Source organism: Mangifera indica, chromosome 14, assembly GCF_011075055.1.
Source record: "Mangifera indica cultivar Alphonso chromosome 14, CATAS_Mindica_2.1, whole genome shotgun sequence".
Lineage (NCBI taxonomy): Eukaryota > Viridiplantae > Streptophyta > Magnoliopsida > Sapindales > Anacardiaceae > Mangifera > Mangifera indica.
The window spans coordinates 4,082-22,847 of record NC_058150.1 but is presented as its reverse complement, the minus strand read 5'-3'; the positions used below and the strand labels follow the sequence as shown (position 1 = coordinate 22,847).

The window sequence follows — 18,766 nt, the reverse complement described above, 5'->3', positions numbered from 1 at the left end:
CCTTCTCCTTTTATCTATGTTTATATGCATACTATGTGAATATGTTAGTGTGTTTTGGTATTGATTTAAAGTGATCTTGATGATAAAGGAAGTAAAACAAAGAGAAGGAAACCAATTTGCAAAGATTTGGTTTGAAACAAGGTAAGAGATATCATCCTTGATAGGTGACATGTTTTAGGTTTTTGGTTCCTTGGATCTATGTTATAAATGATGATTTTGATGTTGAGGAATATTGTTTTGCCATTTGGGATGTCTATGTATGTGATTTTGTTCATGGCAGAAAGTTGCATAATATTTACAGTTTTTGCCACTGAGTTCGTCCCATGTTTTGGCTGCCTTATTTGATGAATTATGAGTGCTATTATATCTTGTTGGAAAGCTCTTTGAATCCTATTTCCAACGATATATAGCTTGTATGAATTAGAGATCATTTGAACTGTTAAATATTGTATAAACCAAAAGGACTGTTTTATCAAATAAACAGAGGAGGCAGTTTTACCACTGCTTTCATCTCACGTTTTGACTGTCTTATATAAGGATTTATGAGTGCTATTATATCTTGTTGGAAATATCTTTGAATTATCTTTTCAGTGATATATAGCTTGTATGAATTGGGGATCATTTGGATTGTTAAATATTGCATAAACCACAAGGACTGCTTTATCAAATAACAGAGGAGGCAGTTTTTGCCACTGAATTTATCTGCTGTTTTGACTGCCTGATTGAATGAATTACGAGTGCTATTATAGATTGTTAGAAAGCTCTTTGAATCCTCTTTTCAACGATATATAACTTGTATGAATTAGGAACCGTTTGGACTATGAAATTGTATGAAAAAGAAGGCTGCCCTGTCAAATGAACAGGGTTGTGAACAGTATTTCACAGTTTGGAAAGGAAAAGAAAGAAAGGAAAGGAAAGGAAAGGAAAGGAAAGGAAAGAAAAAAAAAGAGAAAAAGAAAAGAAAGAAAAGGTTGGGACTCAAGATTCAAGGGTCGTCCCAAGAGTAATGTCTGGTGAGTTATGAATAAATTTAGATGGAAACAAAATTAGTAAGATTTAAGACCCGCATGCATGCTATAAACTATGAGGGGGCACTTTACACTACACCGCCCGCAGTAGAGCATGCTTGCAGTAGAGCTCAATTCAGATTCAGAAATAATATAGTGAAAGAAAAAAAACGTGAGCTTAGAAAAGTGTCAAATCCCTATAGTTAGCTTCCAGAAAGTATTAAATAGACACCAGATAGGACAAAGTATGACCCAAATAGTAAAGAGTGAACTAAATTACCCCCTTAATCTTTTATAGAGGTTAGGATGTGAGGTTGAGTCCCAAAAGTGAGTTAGAACAGGAAAAAAAGATGGTTTACTTGATTTTTTCCCCTTATTGAGTGTTCTTATCACTCACTCCCTTTTTTTTCCTGATTGCAGGTACAGGTGATCGAGTTAGCTGCGAGGCAGGGTCAGGTCAGCGTAGGTAGATCCGACTGGAGCAGGTTATCTCTGGTTTATATTACATGCATACAGTGGCATGTTCTTATCGACTTTTGACTTTTTGAGATTATGGTACAGTTGCATATGATTACTCCCTGTTTTCAGATACTTTCAGATGAGTCTTCATATGAGTATATAAATCTTTTGTTCGCTTCCAGATTTTCAGTTTTCTTGGAATACTTCCTAAACACTTTTAATGATGTGTTTATTTTAAAGTATTTTTAAAAAGAAAAAAAATAGACGTTCCGAATATTAATTCGTAACATTTCTCCTTCGGTAGGTAGTACTTCTAGGGAGGGATGTTACAGAAAATACTTGCAGACTTGCACATGAAGCAGATTGAGCCAACTGAGATTTTTGTAGACAATCAAGCTGCCATTGCAATTTCAAAAGATCCTGTCTTTCATGGAAAAACAAAGCATTTCAACATCAAGCTATATCACTTGAGAGAAAAGCAGAAATTTGGTGAAATCAAGTTGATTTATTGCAAGACAGAGGAGTAGATTGCAGATTTGCTTACCAAAGCCCTTCCAAAAGCAAGATTTGAAGATTTAAGAAACAAATTATGTGTCAGCCAATACTAAGGCAAGAAGGAGATTGTTGGAGATGTGTACATGTGCCTTAGTCTACAGAACTAGTCTTTAGGAATGTTTTATTTGTTGCTTGATTTTAGGACACCAATAAAAAACGTTGCCTATGTTTAGGAGTTTGTTATGATGTAGTTGTTTATGCTTAGAAGTCATGTGAACGTGGCTGTTATGTTTATCTCTATATATTCAGTAATGAAAGAAGTCATGAAATAGTTCTCTTTGATATATCACTGTATAAACTACAATTCTCATTATATGCAATACTTGTGGGAGTTATTAAGAAGTCGATATTCGTTACATAGAGCTACAGCCATTTAAATAAAGGCTGCGATAAGCAAAAGTGTCTTCCGAATTCTTGTCAAGTGGAGCTGGCTTGACCTGAAAATAGCAGTGTGGTTGTACAAGTATAATATCAAAGCAGAAGATAGCTGATACTCTAATACAATGATCATCAAGTCTGAGATTAGTTTAAATGTCTAAATATTTGGTTAATTTACAAGAATTTATATTCCCAATTCATACCAAATCAATCCCGATTGAAGTTGAAAGAATCGTATCAAGTGTAGCATAATTATAGAGGGCAGAGCTTGAGTCCATTAGCTACCTCACATTGACGTAAGTGTGATTATAATGCTTCCCACATCAATTTGTTTATTTATTATTTAGTTTTTTTTAAAATTATTTGTATCTATTTTAATTTATAATTCCTTATAAGAGTTACAATATATGTGTCTTCACATATAAGAGTTCAGTCAAAATATAATAAATTTTTTTGTTTTAAGTATAATGTACTCATCCAACCATAGCCTTTCTTTTTATATATGTTTATTATAATCACAAAGATTTTTGTTTTCGTGAACAGATATTTTTTTTGGGAGAGCATTCAAGTTAGTTCATTATTTTTCTTTTTTTTTAAGGATTTTTATTTTTTTCTTCCCTTTGGTTATTATTTATCTTTTTTTAAAATAATATTTTTTAATTTAGATTGATTATTTTAAATTTAAACCGAGCTTAAATTGACATTAACTTGATTTGAATTAACCCATAAATTTATTTGAATTCACCTAACATAATCCATATATGCCAGTGGAGAAAACATCAACTAATCTCTCAACTGGGAGGTAGAGATTGAAGTTGATTTTATTATTTTGTGATAGCAAGCCACTAACTTCTCTGGGCTATCCAAAATTTGAAGAATCAACGTAATCTTCTGACGAGTATATAATTAGTTTAAGGCGCACACGTATAAACGATACTTAAAATACAGTCCTGCTATTTCTAGTTTCAGCCTCATCATGCGTCCCACCAAATGCTAATTTGCAGTCAACTTAAGATTGTTAAACATGTCTCACTCTACCAAACTAGCTACGTATACATATTCCAAACAATTGTCGGCAGTCCAATTCCATATGAGTAATTTGTTGTTACAAATCTGTAAAAAGTTACGAAGTTTTAATGTTCACGTCCCAGTTTAACCCTTCCTCATTGCTTTCAACTGCCGGCTTCCTTTTTGTGATGATTTTGAAGTTATCAGATGAATGAGTGAGTTGTTTAATTATAACAATAGCTCAACCAAAAAAAAAAATTGTTGCAGTGCAGTCAATTGGAATGTCCCTTTCTTAATTACTTTGGAATTTATGAAGTCACTTAACAAAATAATGATACGTGAGAAGCAATAAATCACTGGAGAATGTACCCCAACTTTCTCCTATTATCCGCAAAATGGTATCCGAATGTTGATTAGCCGTCCAATAATTATTAAGTAGCTAATTCATATATAGGTATAGCCTTGGCCTCTTTATTTGCAAATTATATGTAAGATAGATGCAGGTTTTGTCTATGCAAAAGTTAAGAAATTGCAGAAAGGAAATGATGTACGACTCTATACTTGCTAGAAGCTTCAGTAAGCAAGAGCAGAAGAAGTTGAGATACGTAGCAATATTTTGTTGCTTCCTTATTGCATTGAGCTTCTGCACTGTGTTTAAGCCTTATTTGGGTCCTCTACCAGTTTGTAAGTTGTTCAATCTTTTATGATTTTGGTTGAACATCTTTTCAACCGGGCCTCAACACGTCTGTTTTGTTTTGTTTTTACAGTGAATTTGCGGTTATCTATTGATGTTAGTGATCTCAAGATGCTGATAGTCAAAGATACAAGCACTTCCCACATGGATTCCACCAATTCTCAACGGATAGAGGGTAATTTTTGTTTTCTGTTTAGATAAATCTATTACTATAGAAAGTATATAATTATTGACTCGAATCATTTTCATCTTGATTTATCAAGTTTCAGATGCTATCCCCAAGAAAATAGATGAGCTTGTGTGCAATATAACAGAAAGGTCGGACTTGTGCGAGATTAATCATGATATAAGGATTGATGGGAGGTCGGCCACTATATATTTTGCTTCAACACATGAACATGAAGCGAATAGCTCATGGAATATCAGACCATATGCTAGAAAATATGACAGAGTTGCAATGAGTCGCGCTAAGGAATGGTCAGTAAAAAGTGTCCAACAACTTCAACTCCCACATTGCACTCAAAATCACAGCATTCCAGCAGTTGTTTTCTCCAGTGGAGGATATTCAGGAAACCACTTTCATGACTTCAGTGACATTCTTATTCCGCTCTACATAACCTCCAGACAGTTTAATGGGCAAGTACAATTCATTGTCACCGACAAACATTCATGGTGGATTAATAAGTTTCAAAATGTAATCAGAAACTTATCCAATTATGACATCATCGACATAGATAAAGAGACGGATATTCATTGCTTTACAAGAGGGATTGTTGGCCTTAAACGGCATGATAGAGAGCTACGTATTGATCCTTCAACCTCTCCTTATTATTCTATAAAGGACTTCAGGGAGTTTATTAGAAGTTCGTATTCTTTGAAGAAAGCTACAGCAATAAAACTCAAAGATGGTGATCAGAACAAAATTAAGCCTGGACTTCTGATAATATCGCGAAAGCGAACACGAACATTCACCAATACAGGTAAGATTGCTGAAATGGGAAGAAAGTTGGGTTTTCAAGTAGTTGTAACAGAAGCTGAAAGTAACCTGTCAAGATTTGCGGAAACTGTCAACTCCTGTGATGTGTTCTTGGGAGTTCATGGAGCTGGGTTGACTAACATGATATTTCTTCCTGAAAGAGCAGTTTTTATACAAGTTGTTCCCTTCGGCGGGTTTGAATGGCTGGCAAGAACAGATTATGAAGAACCATCTAAGCAAATGAACATGAGGTACTTGGAATATAAGATTAAGATTGAAGAGAGTAGTTTGCTACAACAATACCCAATTGACCATCAAGTAATAAAGGATCCCTCCTCAATAGGAAAACAGGGATGGAAGGTGTTTAGGTCAGTTTACATGGAGAGGCAAAATGTACAGCTTGATTTGAATAGGTTTAGAAGTACTTTGTTAAAAGCTCTCGAGCTTTTGCATCAGTAAATTAATTGATTTATTTCCCCTTAATTTTAATTTAAAGACGTTTGAATCTTTAATGTAACATTATATCATCGATTGAGAGAAAATTCATCACCATCCAGTGTCGCAAAATCTTTCTTCAACTATGTTTTAACCACATTATTGCATGGAAGACTTGATAAAGACATCTATTGAACATGAAATCTGAGAAAGATATTATGTATGTATAGAATACAAATTGTGAACATCATCCCAATCCGTAACCTATGATAATCCAGAACTGATTACTTCCGCAAATAAGTATGAGCATAAATGAACGTATAATACATAGCTTATACACTTTGAAAGAGCCTATAACGTATGCTCTTCGGGTTACAGGTGCAAAATATATAGCTATTTAGCTAATTCATATCTTTTGCAAAAATTTTAATGTCAATTTTCAATCTACTGAAACCAATAAGATAGGAAATTGGGAGTTGCCATCTGATGCAATTGACAGTAACTTTGTGTCAAGCGCATTCAGTTCATATATGTTTAGTTATGTAAGTTGGAATCCCTAGTTTTTGCTTCCCAAAGAACCATTTTTCACCCTTTCACTAAAACAGGGTCCAGAAAAGTCAGTTGTGACTTTGCTCGATTTTGTGAATTGATATTCCTCTTCCAGCCTTTAATTCAACAGTTGCCTGAATCCTAAAATGTCATCAAAACTTGCAATTTCGACAGGAACTTCAGTGCTCAGTAAAAAGTAAAGCTTTAGTATCACCCTTTGTCTTTCATTTCGGCTTTACTTAAACTAGCACCAGAAATAAATTTGTTACCTTAAGTCCATTTAGCACCAGGAATTCTCTTTTTATTTTTTATTTTGCTCTTCTTTAGAAGCATCGAAACATGGTCAAGATCTTGCACAGAGGAATGGCTTTCGCCTTTCAACCAAAGCAGAGCCTCAGCAGCTGCATCCTTTTCAGCACGTTTCTTACTGCTGCAGGGTTGCCCCATAAAATCCAACCCATTAAACATCACAGTAGAACGGAACTGGTTGTTTTTCAGCCTATTTGTCTTGTAGGTTGGAGCTCCATGTCCAGCCCTGGAAAGCAATGTTTGCAGCTCACTCTTGGAATTATCATCTCCTCCTTTGGAGACCAGACCTGGAAGTGTCACTTTTGCTGCCTTCTTTGAGGGTGCCAGCACCTGACGACCAAAGATAAATCTTCCCTCACATTGATCTTCTGACACCAGCAATCTGACTGCCATCAGGAGTTCATTGTGTACTTGCATGTCCATCTCAGGATTCAGAAGCTACCCACAAATATATAGCATCAAGAAAATAAAAAATACAAAATCAGAAACCTTGCAATGACTTAAACAAGAGCTTCTGGATAAAGAAACATAACATAAACCGATAGATCTCTGAAACATCAGTTCATACTCACTCTCTTCTGAATTAGTTCATCGATCTCTCGTTTTAATCTCATATACATATCCACTACCGCAGGTTTCATGAAAAATTCTAAGTATCCTCCCAACATTTTCAGGTGTCCATCCTACCAAAAGCAATATATGATTTCAGAATAAAAATAAATCAAGTGGAAGAGGAAGACTGAACTAAAACAATCATCAGTGTCTTCAATCAGGGAAAATTACTCCTATGAGAAATGTCTATGAAGTAGCAATAGAACATACTAGTCCACCACTGGAAATGCTCCCTCCAAACATGAGAAGCACAGAATCAGATACACCAGTTGAATCCCGGAGAAAAACTGAATTCACTTTAATCTTTTCATTGAAAACTAGCCATGGGTATGGAATTTTGGGTACTCCAGCATTCACAGAATTCTGTTTAATGCCATAAAAGAAAAAAATAATCAAAGTGAAAACATATAATCTGTAACTGTTCACATTCATTATTCTTTGAAAAAAAAATATAAATGAATAAACAATTTCTTCTGTGAACACTGAAGGATCTGAAAGACAAGAAATTACCGAGTATAGAAGCACCTGACCATCCTCCATTGTTTTTAGTGCTATAGACTTTTCTTTGTTCTGTAGATTACAATTGTATTAGTAAATATTTTCATCAGGTCCAGTAGAAAAGAGAAGTCACACACAACCCGGACAGATCAATTGGTATAGACGGGGAAATTAGCCAACTGAATCTAATTTTGAACTACAAGAAAATTGACTAATTTTATATTCGTAACATCTAACTTTTTCCCATTGGAACTTCAAGTTGCTTTATAAATAACACAAATGATGTACAAAATACAACTAAAGAGATCATACAAGTGAATATAGCAACTAGGATAAGAAAGCATTTATGTTACAGTAAAACTGTAAAAAGAATGCAGCATGAGTGCATCACTCACCACAACAGAGCATATTCCAGGGAATAAACCCGCACAGATGACTGCCCGAACAAGGTGCTCATCATGACTCCATTTATTGCAGTTCTCTGTATTGTGTTCTACCAGACCAGTATCCTTGAGCAAATAAAAGAACTGCTTACGGAGAGAGTCAATGGCTTTCAGTGTTTGTGTGGAGAGAAAATTTTTCCAACAGTACTCATAACCAGATTGCTGTCTTTCAGCAGCTTTCCAACCATCATAGGCTCGTACAAGTGCAAGGTGGTCACTATAGTTATGATCAGAAAATTGAGATTTTGCTGACTCTGCAAGCTGCAAAAAAGAGGACAATATTTAGATCTTCACTCTACATAAAAGCCTTGACTGCCAAGTCCTCTCAAAAGATAAACAAACAGGAAGTTTTGGAAGACTACATTCTAATAGGCATACACATCATAGAAGGAAAGAAGGAAAAATAGCAGCAAGAATGCTAGGAAAGAATAATAGTGAAAGAACTAAGCATTAATTGCAGCACCAATCATGCTATTAAACTTACATCCTTCTTGTCAAATGGCATCAAGAATGGATCTCGGAGACTAAGACCAGCAACAACCGTCATTATGGGATCAAGACAGTTGAAAATAGCCCCTAATATCAGCATTTTTCCAAGTTTAGGCTCAACTGGAAGCATTGACAAGTTGCGTCCTGCAAAGCCACCAATCAAAATTAAAAGTTTTGTCCTTGTAGAATAACCAATATCCCTAAATTGAAACAGCTTGGGAAGATAGGAATAATTCTGCACCTAGTATTGTCAGACTTTCATTCTCATCTAAAGCCCCAATAATCTTTAAATATTCAACAGCATTTTTTACCTACAAAATAACCATTGGTCAAGCAATTGATAAATGCAATTGCAAACAGATACTAATAATAGAAGCAAATAGCCCTTCTGACAAAGACATCTAGTATTTCAAAAAAAACATTGAAACCGAGACAGAAGGCCACCATAGTATTTATTTTATCTGCAAATTTTATAACTATGCAGGTTCTGAGGGGAAACCCAAATTGAAAATTACCGATAAAGGTTCAGGTGGCTGCAAGGCTCTAGAGAGGAACTCAGATATACTTCCAAGCTGCAAACTTTTGATTTGCAGACACAATGACTGCAATGGAGTCCTCAACAGTTCTGGCAACTGATAATCAGCAAAAGCATCATACACACATCTGGGATAGAGATGATAACACTCACCAGGCTGAACACGACCAGCTCTTCCCCTTCTCTGCAGAACAGGAGCAGAAAACAAGTGATTATGTTAACATCCATGATCCAGAATAAGTAAAAACAATATTCTGCAAATAACTACAAAGCCTTTTATAATGAATTTGGGTGAAAAGAATTGATTACAAAAACAAAATTCACAGAAAGAAGCAGATTTCCCAAATGCACATTGCAAATCACAAGGATAAAATTAATACATGTCAAATAATATAAAATAATTATAATAGTATTAGCAGTAGGAAAAAGTTAAGAATCAAAGGCAAGTTAAAAAAATAATAAAAAATTTCACATCCATTTTAAGTTGGGAATAATTTGAGGATTATTCAGCCTCATGATCTAATGAGATAAAGATTTAAAGGTAGCACGATTCAAATTTTACTGTAGCATATGGGATTTTAACCATAATATCTATCCGCCCATATATGATCATGACTACGGTAAGCACAAAATAAATAAATAAATAAATAAATAAACAACATAGAATAAAAGACTTTAGTCACATGATTGTCTTCCCAAACTGAAACAACCTTATAAAATTTGATAGCACCAGAACTTGCAATATTCATTCAATGTAATCAAAACAGAGCCATTCTGGAACAATGAAGTGTTATCAAGTTCCACCAACCATTTGTTGTATTAAGATTGGTCAATGGTTTTACTCTCCCACACTTTGATAGAAGCAAGATGGTCCTAAGCTTAAATGGAAGGGTAAGCAGCATCACCTCACAAAATGAAGTAAAAAAAGAGCCATTCTGGAACAATGAACTGCTATCAAGTACCAACCATTTGTTGTTATTAAGATTAGTCAATGGTTTTACTCTCCTACACTTTGATAGAAGTAACATGGTCCTAAGCTTGAATGGTAGGGTAAGCAGCATCAGCTCACTAGATAGATTTTTAGATCAAGGGCAATCATTAGCATTGTGAGAGTGTTATCAAAGCAAATGCAAATTCCTATTCATCATGCTGACCCCTAATTGCATGTCCAGCACCTAAGATGACAGGGAAGCAATGTAGAACAAAAAAGAAAAAAGTCAGATTTGACAAGAGGTTCAAGTTATTAGATGAGGGAGAATGCCAATTCCACATTCATTTGAAACCAGGTGCATCTTGCATTTACAAGTTAGCATAGGCTTGGCCTAAACTCATGCAGACAATTAAACAACCAAGCCAGTCAAAACCAATTTCACTTGCTTATTTGAACTATCGCAAACTATCACTTTTTTCTCCACCTCCTTTTTTGGCAGTGCTTTCCTAGGTTTGGCTACATTGATTTAATAAAATTTCCAAGGAAAAAAATTGTTTTTTGTTCTATTTAGAGTATAAACTTGAAGGCCTGGCTTAGTGAAGTTCAGGAAAAGGATTAGGTAAAGAAATGATAAACACTAAAAGCTCAAGTCCTGTCCACCCAAATTTTATGTAGTCAACAATCCCCACATCAGCTAAAATTCAGTAAATGAGGTAAATTATTCACATGATTATCAGAAGAATTATATTACTTGCCGGGCAGAAGCCTTTGAAATCCAAGATGGAAGCAAACAAGGAGTGTTATTTAGTGCATCATATGATGTCTCTTTCGCCTTTCCACAATCGACCACAAAAACTACATCATTAATAGTGATACTTGTTTCAGCCATGTTAGTAGCTAGAACTATTTTCCTCACTCCATCTTCGGGCTTATCAAATATTAGCCTCTGCATCAAAAAATATAAAAAGGATTCAGAAAAAATGAAGAGAGAGAAAATCAGTTGAGAAGACTACTAGCAATAGAGGAAAGATATCATTATCAATCCAAACTCTCTATATATATATATATACACACATACACACATATATACATACACAGACACAAGAAGATAGAGAAAACACCTGTTCAGTGCTGGCCATGGAACCATGGCATGCAAGCAACAAAACCCTGCCTGGATCCCCCAAAAGAGGATGAGCTTGGAGCTGATCCTTCAAAGAGTTTATGTCATCCCAACCAGTCATAAAAACCAAAACAGCGCCAGGTCTCTCCTTCTTTACAATGTGACAAAGTACATGCTCAATGAGGTTAAATCCAATTGAGTCAGGATTCCAACAGGATAAAGATTCCTGAGTGCATAAACTATAATCTCTGAAGTCAGCCGCTTCAAGTGCATCCTGTTCACAAGTTTAAAGTAAAGTCGTATAAGAGAAAGACAAAACAAAGTAGAATCAAACCTGAATCCTTCAAGCATGCTACATTCAGCTAACCTCACAAGAATTCCATACCTCAACAGCAGAAGCAATCTGACTCTTCCTCTTTTTCAGAGCTTGAGCTTGCTTTTGCATTTTCCATGACTTTTCTTGACCATAATCATCAATTTGATTATAAGAGGTCAACCGATATCCAGTCCTTTCCAGAATCTGTTCCAGAAAATGTGCTCGAACTGGATATGTAAAGCCCTGAAACAGAATAAGCAGAAATCATGACCCCATTACTGACCCCCAAGCCAAAGTTAAAAGTGGGGAAAGACAATAGTGAGAGCCCAGCATACAATTTATTCAAATCAGTTCCTATTTTTTAATGGTTATTCTATGCCAAAGACAGAAAATAAAATAAATAAAGAATGAAGCATTACAGAAAAATGCCACAAGAAGGGAAGTGGGATTTAAGAGACAGAGCTGGCTTAAATCACCATGAGCGCCCAGAAGAATTTGCAACTCCTAAAAGCCAGAGAAACAAGGACAATGAAAGAATGTATTGAAATTTATGCAACCAGAGTTTTAACTTTCCAGTGTCCTCCGAATCTAACCATCATAACAATCCTTCAACATGTAACACTGAAAAATAAATGACAAACCACAAAAATGGACGCAAAAAAAAAAAAAAATAATAATAACACTGTCCTGAGGCCATCATAAATAGCAATAAATCTTAACTTCATCTTCTTATATCATTACATAAACAAAACAGGGAAGCAATCAGATGGTGTTAATTGTGAAAAGGAATAATAAATAAATAGAGAAAATACAAATTTTAGTTGCAAAAGAAATAAATGTTATGTAAGATTGAAAATAGCAAAACAAGGTCATTGCTTATGAAAAACTGCCAAGTGACCGAGTGAAACAAGTAACTAATTTTCTTTTGATGCTGAGTGACAGAGTGCAACAAATAACTAATTTTCTTTGAATGCCAGATTCATTATAATGCCCTTTCATAACAAGAATTCATTCCATCTTTTATGATGGTAAGACAGAAATTTTTAGCTCTGGGAAAAATTTTGAATTCTACTGCCAATTGCTGAAATAATTATAAACCACTACTAGTTGATGATGATAACCGGTGAATTATTCAACAACCATAAAAAACTAATTGAACTAAGATAAAAGTAATGATATATATGATTAATAGTATCACTGACTTGCTAATGCTTTAGTAGCATCATGAAGATTCAGAAAAAAAAGAAAAAGAACGGAAATTAAAGGCCAGAACAACTTGGTTAAAACATTGAGAAAATAAGAGACTAGTTCCTAACACCTATAAGTATTTAGTACATAGCATCCTAGAATTACCGGGATATGTAGCATTGGAGCACCGCCAAAGTAAGAAGAAAAAAGCTCAGCATTAAGGGTTGCACTCATCAGAATTAACCTCAATTCTGGTCGACGAGGAAGGAGCTCTTTCAAGACAATAAGGAGAAAATCTGAAATATTGCAAACTATGGTAAGCATCTCATCTGGTACACCACCAAAATGGAACTTATTGAATTCTTAAGTTACCTTCATTCATTCCACGTTCATGAATCTCATCAACAATAATGTGAGTTACACCTTTCAAATTTCTGTCAACAAGCAATCTCCTCAATAGTATTCCAGTTGTGCAAAACAGAAGGCGTGTGTCCCTCCCTTTAAGTCCCTCTAGACGAACTTTATAACCAACCTTTCAAGAGGGGGGGAAAAAGGAATTAATCCTCATTTACCATACCACAATAAACTAAATGAAAAACAAGCTTCGGCTTTTGAAGCAAGAGTAATAATATCAGAAAAAGAAACTAACAGATTCTCCAATTTTCTCTCCTCGTTCTGCAGCAACTCTCTCAGAAACAGCAATGGCAGATATTCTTCTAGGCTGAGTACATATGATATTGCAGGCTGCTCCACGCACAGCTTCAATTTCTGATTCTAAAATGTACTGAGGAAGCTGGGTGGTTTTACCACAGCCAGTTTCACCCGAGACAACAACCACCTGCAAACAGTAATTCATATTTTTACAAAGCATGTGAGTCATCAGTAAGAATTTCAAAATTATGTATACATGCAAAACTAAAATTATCTTTTTTTGTAGATGCATCTATCAAATCGCATTTTATGCAACATGATTTTATGTTTTAGGACCTTAAACAGAATAAAGCTCTTACTCAGAACAAAGACCCGACTATGGTAAGGCCAGGACTAGATAATGCCTTTTTGCAAAAAGAACAAATAAATGTCTGCTTGGATAAGGTATCTAAATCTAGGCCACAGGGATTTCTTTTGGACATCAAACCCATATATAGAGAGACCGAAGGAAAGGAAGGATCTAAAAAGGCAAAAAGAATCCACTCATTACACCAAACTCATTATACTTCACCTGATTCTGTGCAATGGCATTTAATAATGCTTCCCTCTCCTTATGTGCAGGAAGATTTCTACGAAATTCAAGCATCTTTTGACCTTCAGGAGATTCCTACAGAAGATTTGACGTTTTTCAAAAAAAAAAAATTTAAGACATTCAGAGGAATGAAAAAGGAAACAGAAAGCCACCATAATCATAAAATAAAAACTGGAAAAAAAACATGAAAACGAAACATGCAAATTTTACTGGAAGATAAGAACCTTGTTCTGCCAACATTTTAACTATAACAGCTAAAAGTACACACTATCTTCAACTTACACTGCAGCGACCACAAATGAACTTAGCAACCAAAATAAAATTCCCATTAAAAGGAAAACAGAACCATATACTGAATTAAATATTTGACAGGTAATATGATATATATCATGAACTTTGTACTTGAATTTGTTAAAAAAATGAAAAATTACACAGTGCAGATTTAAAACCTCTACAAATGCCTAAGCTGAACACAGATGTTTTCCAAATAAGGAAAAGCCACTATAAAATAAGCAAATGCTACATCTTAAAATCATAAAAATGTTGGTGTGTGCTCTACTTTCTAAAAGTAGCATACAAAGGTTTTATTTTGGATGATTATTTCAGAAATGTATTACACTGCTGTTAATACCGAGTAACCATTTTGAAATATATGGATGGATATGAGGCAGACCTCATTGAGTTATGAGATTTGTGCACATCTGCAGAGTCTGAGAGTTAAGCAGAAAAAGAATTTGTTGCTCATTTTTAGCCAATTTTAAATTTGATTTGTTTAGAATTTTTGAGTAATGGCTATGAAAGAACTGAATCCCTTTGAAATTAAACTTCACTATCCACCAATCTAGGAATTTTTTCCTCTATTTATTTATTTTTGTAACAACTCTCAGTGAATCAATTAATTCAATTTAAGTAACTCCATTCTGTTAGTATCTATCATTTTCCCATCATTGTCAGCCACAATAATGTTGAACTGATCAGTAGAGACATTGATCCCAAAGATTTCTAATATTGATTGACGGTACAGTTATCGTTGCAAAGGAAATTGATCATCTCTATATCAATAACCCTCTGTAGCATATATTATTTTCAACATCTAGCTTGTCAATGAGTGAGCGAGTATAAAGACTAGCTACAAAAAGGAACAAGTAAAAACTTGCTCTTTTTCTTCAACACAATTATCCGATCAAAGTAATGTTGTAGGCACCATTTTAAAAATAAGGATACAAGAAACATTAATGCTTCCTTGCAGTGGCATTGACTTTGCAATTGAAAAGAGAGTGAGATTTAATTCTTATTATCAAAATAATAAAATGAAAAAAATTATCTTCATATTACTCAAATAACTACAAAAGAAAGAAATGCTGGCTAGGATAACTAAAACTGGAAGAAGTTTATAAAATTATAAGGGTAGTAATGAACCTGCCAATCCTGCTCCTTTTCACGCAGCTGCAAACTTCGCCGCCGCAGAATTCTCTCCATGACAACACTATTCTTTGCAAGTGGCTCCTGCTGCTCGTAGAGTTTTTCATCAGTACCAATATTTGCACTACTACTTGAATTTGACAAAGATTTATCCAAGAAATATTCCCTATTTATATATTTGAGTTGTTCATAAGCTTTGAGATGACCATCTACTTCTCTCAACAGTCCAAATGGTAAGATAACCTGAAGGTGGTCAGCAAATTGAATTTTATCATCAATTAATGTTAAGAATTTGTTCCATTACCCATTTCAAACTACATTAAATTTAAAAAATTGAGCAAAAGCAAAGTGAGGTATGCAGAACAAACCTCTCTCTGTGGACGCTTATTATCTAGATCAGATCTGTAATTTGGCAGTGGGACTTTACTAAAAACTACTACTTTTGCATATTGACGACTGCCAACAAATATTTAAATGTTACAAGAAGTTATATGAAAAATAGAAGAAAAATGATGCTATAAACCAAATAGTTAATAAACCTATGTAATCCCATTCTTGTAGCCAAAGATGAAAGTTGCTCAAAGTCACGTCTGTCCTTTCTTTCCCTTGACACAACCTCTTGCTCATCGTTGTTGCGAACAAGCATGGTTAACTTCCACCTCCAATCTTCAATATTTTCAAGGGTTGAACCACACTGATAATCATTAAACAACAAGGTTTTGTGTGTCAGAGTTAGACATCTCACATACAGAAATATAGGACATCAACAGATTGGAAGTTGACAACATAAACCAACATTGAGACGAGGGAGAACTAAATTTTCACGTATCAGTCTTACTGATGACTAATAAAAAAATTAAGCAGCAGCGTAATTGCATAATTCTATCAAAAGTAAAATTTTAGGCCCAGAATCTCTTTTCACCAGTAACATTTACCAAAGAGACATGTACTGTCTCAAGAGAGCAACCTTATCCAGCCTCAATCTCAAAGCTTGAATCACTAATAAAAATTGCCACATAAAGGAAAAAAATACTCAATTTAAATTAGCCAATTCGATGAAAAAGGCATAATTAACCATTTGTTGCTGCTTTGACCCGAATTCACGATCAGATTCATCGCTGGAAACGTCCAGGTAGGCGAACCGGCCATAATTAGAGCACTGCTGCTCCAAATACGGCCACGAAACGTTCTTCCAATTCAACCTACGAGCTCTAGTGGCAGCCCCCGAGCAGGTAAAAGCCCCGTACCTTCTCAATTGAGGAAAAGACCTGAAGGAAAGGCATTGGTTCCTGGATAAAAGAAGGGAAAAGAGGGAGGATTTTAATAGGGTTTTTGGGGATAGATGGAAGAGGGAAGAAGTTGGTCTTAGAGACATGAGCAAGGATGAGCAAGGCATCCTTTTGTTGAACACAAAGTGCTTATGTGATTGATAATTTGGTTACATTTGGAGGAGAGCGGACAAGGAGAAGGAGAAGTGAAGTGAAAATGTTGCAGAAGGTTTTTGTGGGGTTTTGCTTTTGCGGCTCTTCTTTTGCTAACTCCGTTTGGTTACTTTCAATTGAATTTAATCGAAAAAAAAAAGAAACGTAGGACAGGAGGTATTTATCCCAAATAAAGAACAACCTTATCGTTTCTACCAAACACCTCCTTAAGTAAACAGATACTATTCTTCACTCCTTTGCTTTCATTTCAAATTCCACTTTGTTCCAGATAACCCAAAACCCCAATCCACCAGACTCTCTTCTAGGGTTTCCTATTTACCATCAGTCTTCTCTCTACTTCACACGCCCCTCCATTAGGCTTTAAACCTTCCAATGGCGGCTACGATCATCTCTCAACCTCACTCCACATTGTCCAAAACCGAGTCCTATGTTGGCAACAAGCGCAAAGAATACATACGTCAGGCCAACATCGTGGCAGCTTGTGCTGTTGATGCATCCAACCGTTATTTCGGACTCTTTCCACAAGGTTACATTCAAGGCCATCGTTGTGTTAATGGCTTTGGCTGTTCTGGTAGAATTAACTGACCGTGAGAGTTTGATTAAGTCTATGAGTACTTCTTTAAATAGTAAGGTTGTGAGTTAGTACTCTACGTTGCTAGCGCCATTAGCTGTTGATGCTGTTTTGACGGTAGTGGATCCTGCCAAACCAGATTTAGTTGATTTGAGAGATATTAAGATAGTAAAGAAATTAGGTGGGACAGTTGATGATACTGAGATGGTCAAAGGTCTAGTTTTTGAAAAGAAAGTGAGTGATGCGACGGGTGGGCTGACTCGTATTGAGAACGCCAAAATTGCTGTGATTCAGTTTCAAATTTCACCGCCAAAGACTGACATTGAGTAGAGCATGTGGTTTCTGATTATTTGCAGAATGATAGGATTTTGAAGGAGGAGAGGAATTATATATTGGGAATAATTAAGAAGATCAAAGCCACTGGTTGTAATGTGTTGTTGATTCAAAAGAGTATTTTGTCATTGCATTATCTGGCAAAATCCAAGATTTTGGTGGTTAATGATGTGGAGAGGAATGAGATTGAGTTTATAACGGACACTTTGAATTGCTAATATTGATCATTTTCGTGTTGGGTATGCGAATTTGGTGGAGGAGGTTTCACTTGGAGATGGTAAGATTATGAAGATTATTGGGATTAAGGATATTGGTAGGACTACTACTATGCTTGTTTGTGGGTCAAATCAGTTAGTGATCGATGAGGCTGAGAGGAGTTTGCATGATTCTTTATGATGGAATAGAAGGGTATTGTGTGAGGTTATGTGCAGAGGCACTTGAAGTTATTCCTTCCACTTTGGCTGAGAATGCGGGGTTGAATCCAATTGCCATGGTCACTGAGTTGAGGAACAGACATGCTCAGAGGGAAATCAATGCTGGTATCAATTTAAGGAAGGGGCTGATTACAAATATTTTGGATGGGAATGTGGTGCAACCACTACTTTTGAGTGCTTCTTCGAATGATTTTGAAGATTGATGACATTGTTATAGTAGGGTAGTTTGATTTCAAATATGGAAATGTGGTTTTATGTTTATGTTTTGGGCTTGTGTAACGCCTATATTAGTAACTTGTCTGTTTTTAGGGTTGATTATAGTGAAGAGTTTTGACATTGCCTTTGCACCAAATGTTTGGTCTGAATTTGGATTTTATGTTGTTTTTTTTCAGAGTATTCTCCTTTTTATTAGTTACCTTGGTTAATGATAAAGCATCTCTATAATCCTTAAATTATGAATCATATCCCAGATTAAGTATACCATTGACCAATTCACCAATATTTATGATAGAAGTTTTGCTAAAAAAAAATTAATTATTTAACTTTGGTAATTTTATATTTTGTTTTGTTTGGAGCATGACATATCTACTAAGAGAAACGTATAGTACCAGGGGCCTACAAGGACTTGGACACAACCTAAACTCACCATAGGGGGGAAAGCATAAAAGACAAAAGCTCGTTAGGCCTGCATATTCTATTCAAAAACAAGCATACATCATTTACTTTTGAAGATTTATCAAAGCCTATTTAGGGTTTAGGGTTTATAGTATTAAGGTTTAGTGTTTCAAGGTTCAGGGATTAAGGTATTAGCACTTTAGG

General features: G+C 35.2%; 2 protein-coding genes and 1 pseudogene across 2 annotated transcripts; 2 read left to right on the top strand and 1 right to left on the bottom strand.

The window, feature by feature from the left end:
* Window positions 1-3,618: 3,618 nt before the first annotated feature.
* Window positions 3,619-5,536, top strand: LOC123195458 (alpha-1,3-arabinosyltransferase XAT3-like). Its single transcript, XM_044609156.1, has 4 exons — window positions 3,619-3,626; window positions 3,943-4,091; window positions 4,175-4,276; window positions 4,365-5,536. Exons 1-4 carry the CDS (start codon window positions 3,619-3,621, stop codon window positions 5,534-5,536), a joined length of 1,431 nt encoding a protein of 476 aa, XP_044465091.1.
* A 167-nt stretch (window positions 5,537-5,703) lies between these two features.
* Window positions 5,704-16,713, bottom strand: LOC123196231 (DExH-box ATP-dependent RNA helicase DExH3). The gene is made up of 19 exons (XM_044610166.1): window positions 16,243-16,713; window positions 15,707-15,861; window positions 15,536-15,623; window positions 15,165-15,410; window positions 13,725-13,820; window positions 13,152-13,340; window positions 12,875-13,034; window positions 12,668-12,798; window positions 11,384-11,557; window positions 11,000-11,272; window positions 10,630-10,824; window positions 8,928-9,131; window positions 8,654-8,723; window positions 8,408-8,556; window positions 7,876-8,184; window positions 7,493-7,552; window positions 7,193-7,345; window positions 6,943-7,053; window positions 5,704-6,808 (listed from the first exon to the last, which is right to left on the bottom strand). Exons 1-19 carry the CDS (start codon window positions 16,561-16,563, stop codon window positions 6,332-6,334), a joined length of 3,561 nt encoding a protein of 1,186 aa, XP_044466101.1. The 5' UTR covers window positions 16,564-16,713; the 3' UTR covers window positions 5,704-6,331.
* Window positions 16,714-16,751: 38 nt separating this feature from the next.
* Window positions 16,752-18,337, top strand: LOC123196232 (annotated as a pseudogene).
* The last annotated feature ends 429 nt before the right edge of the window (window positions 18,338-18,766 follow it).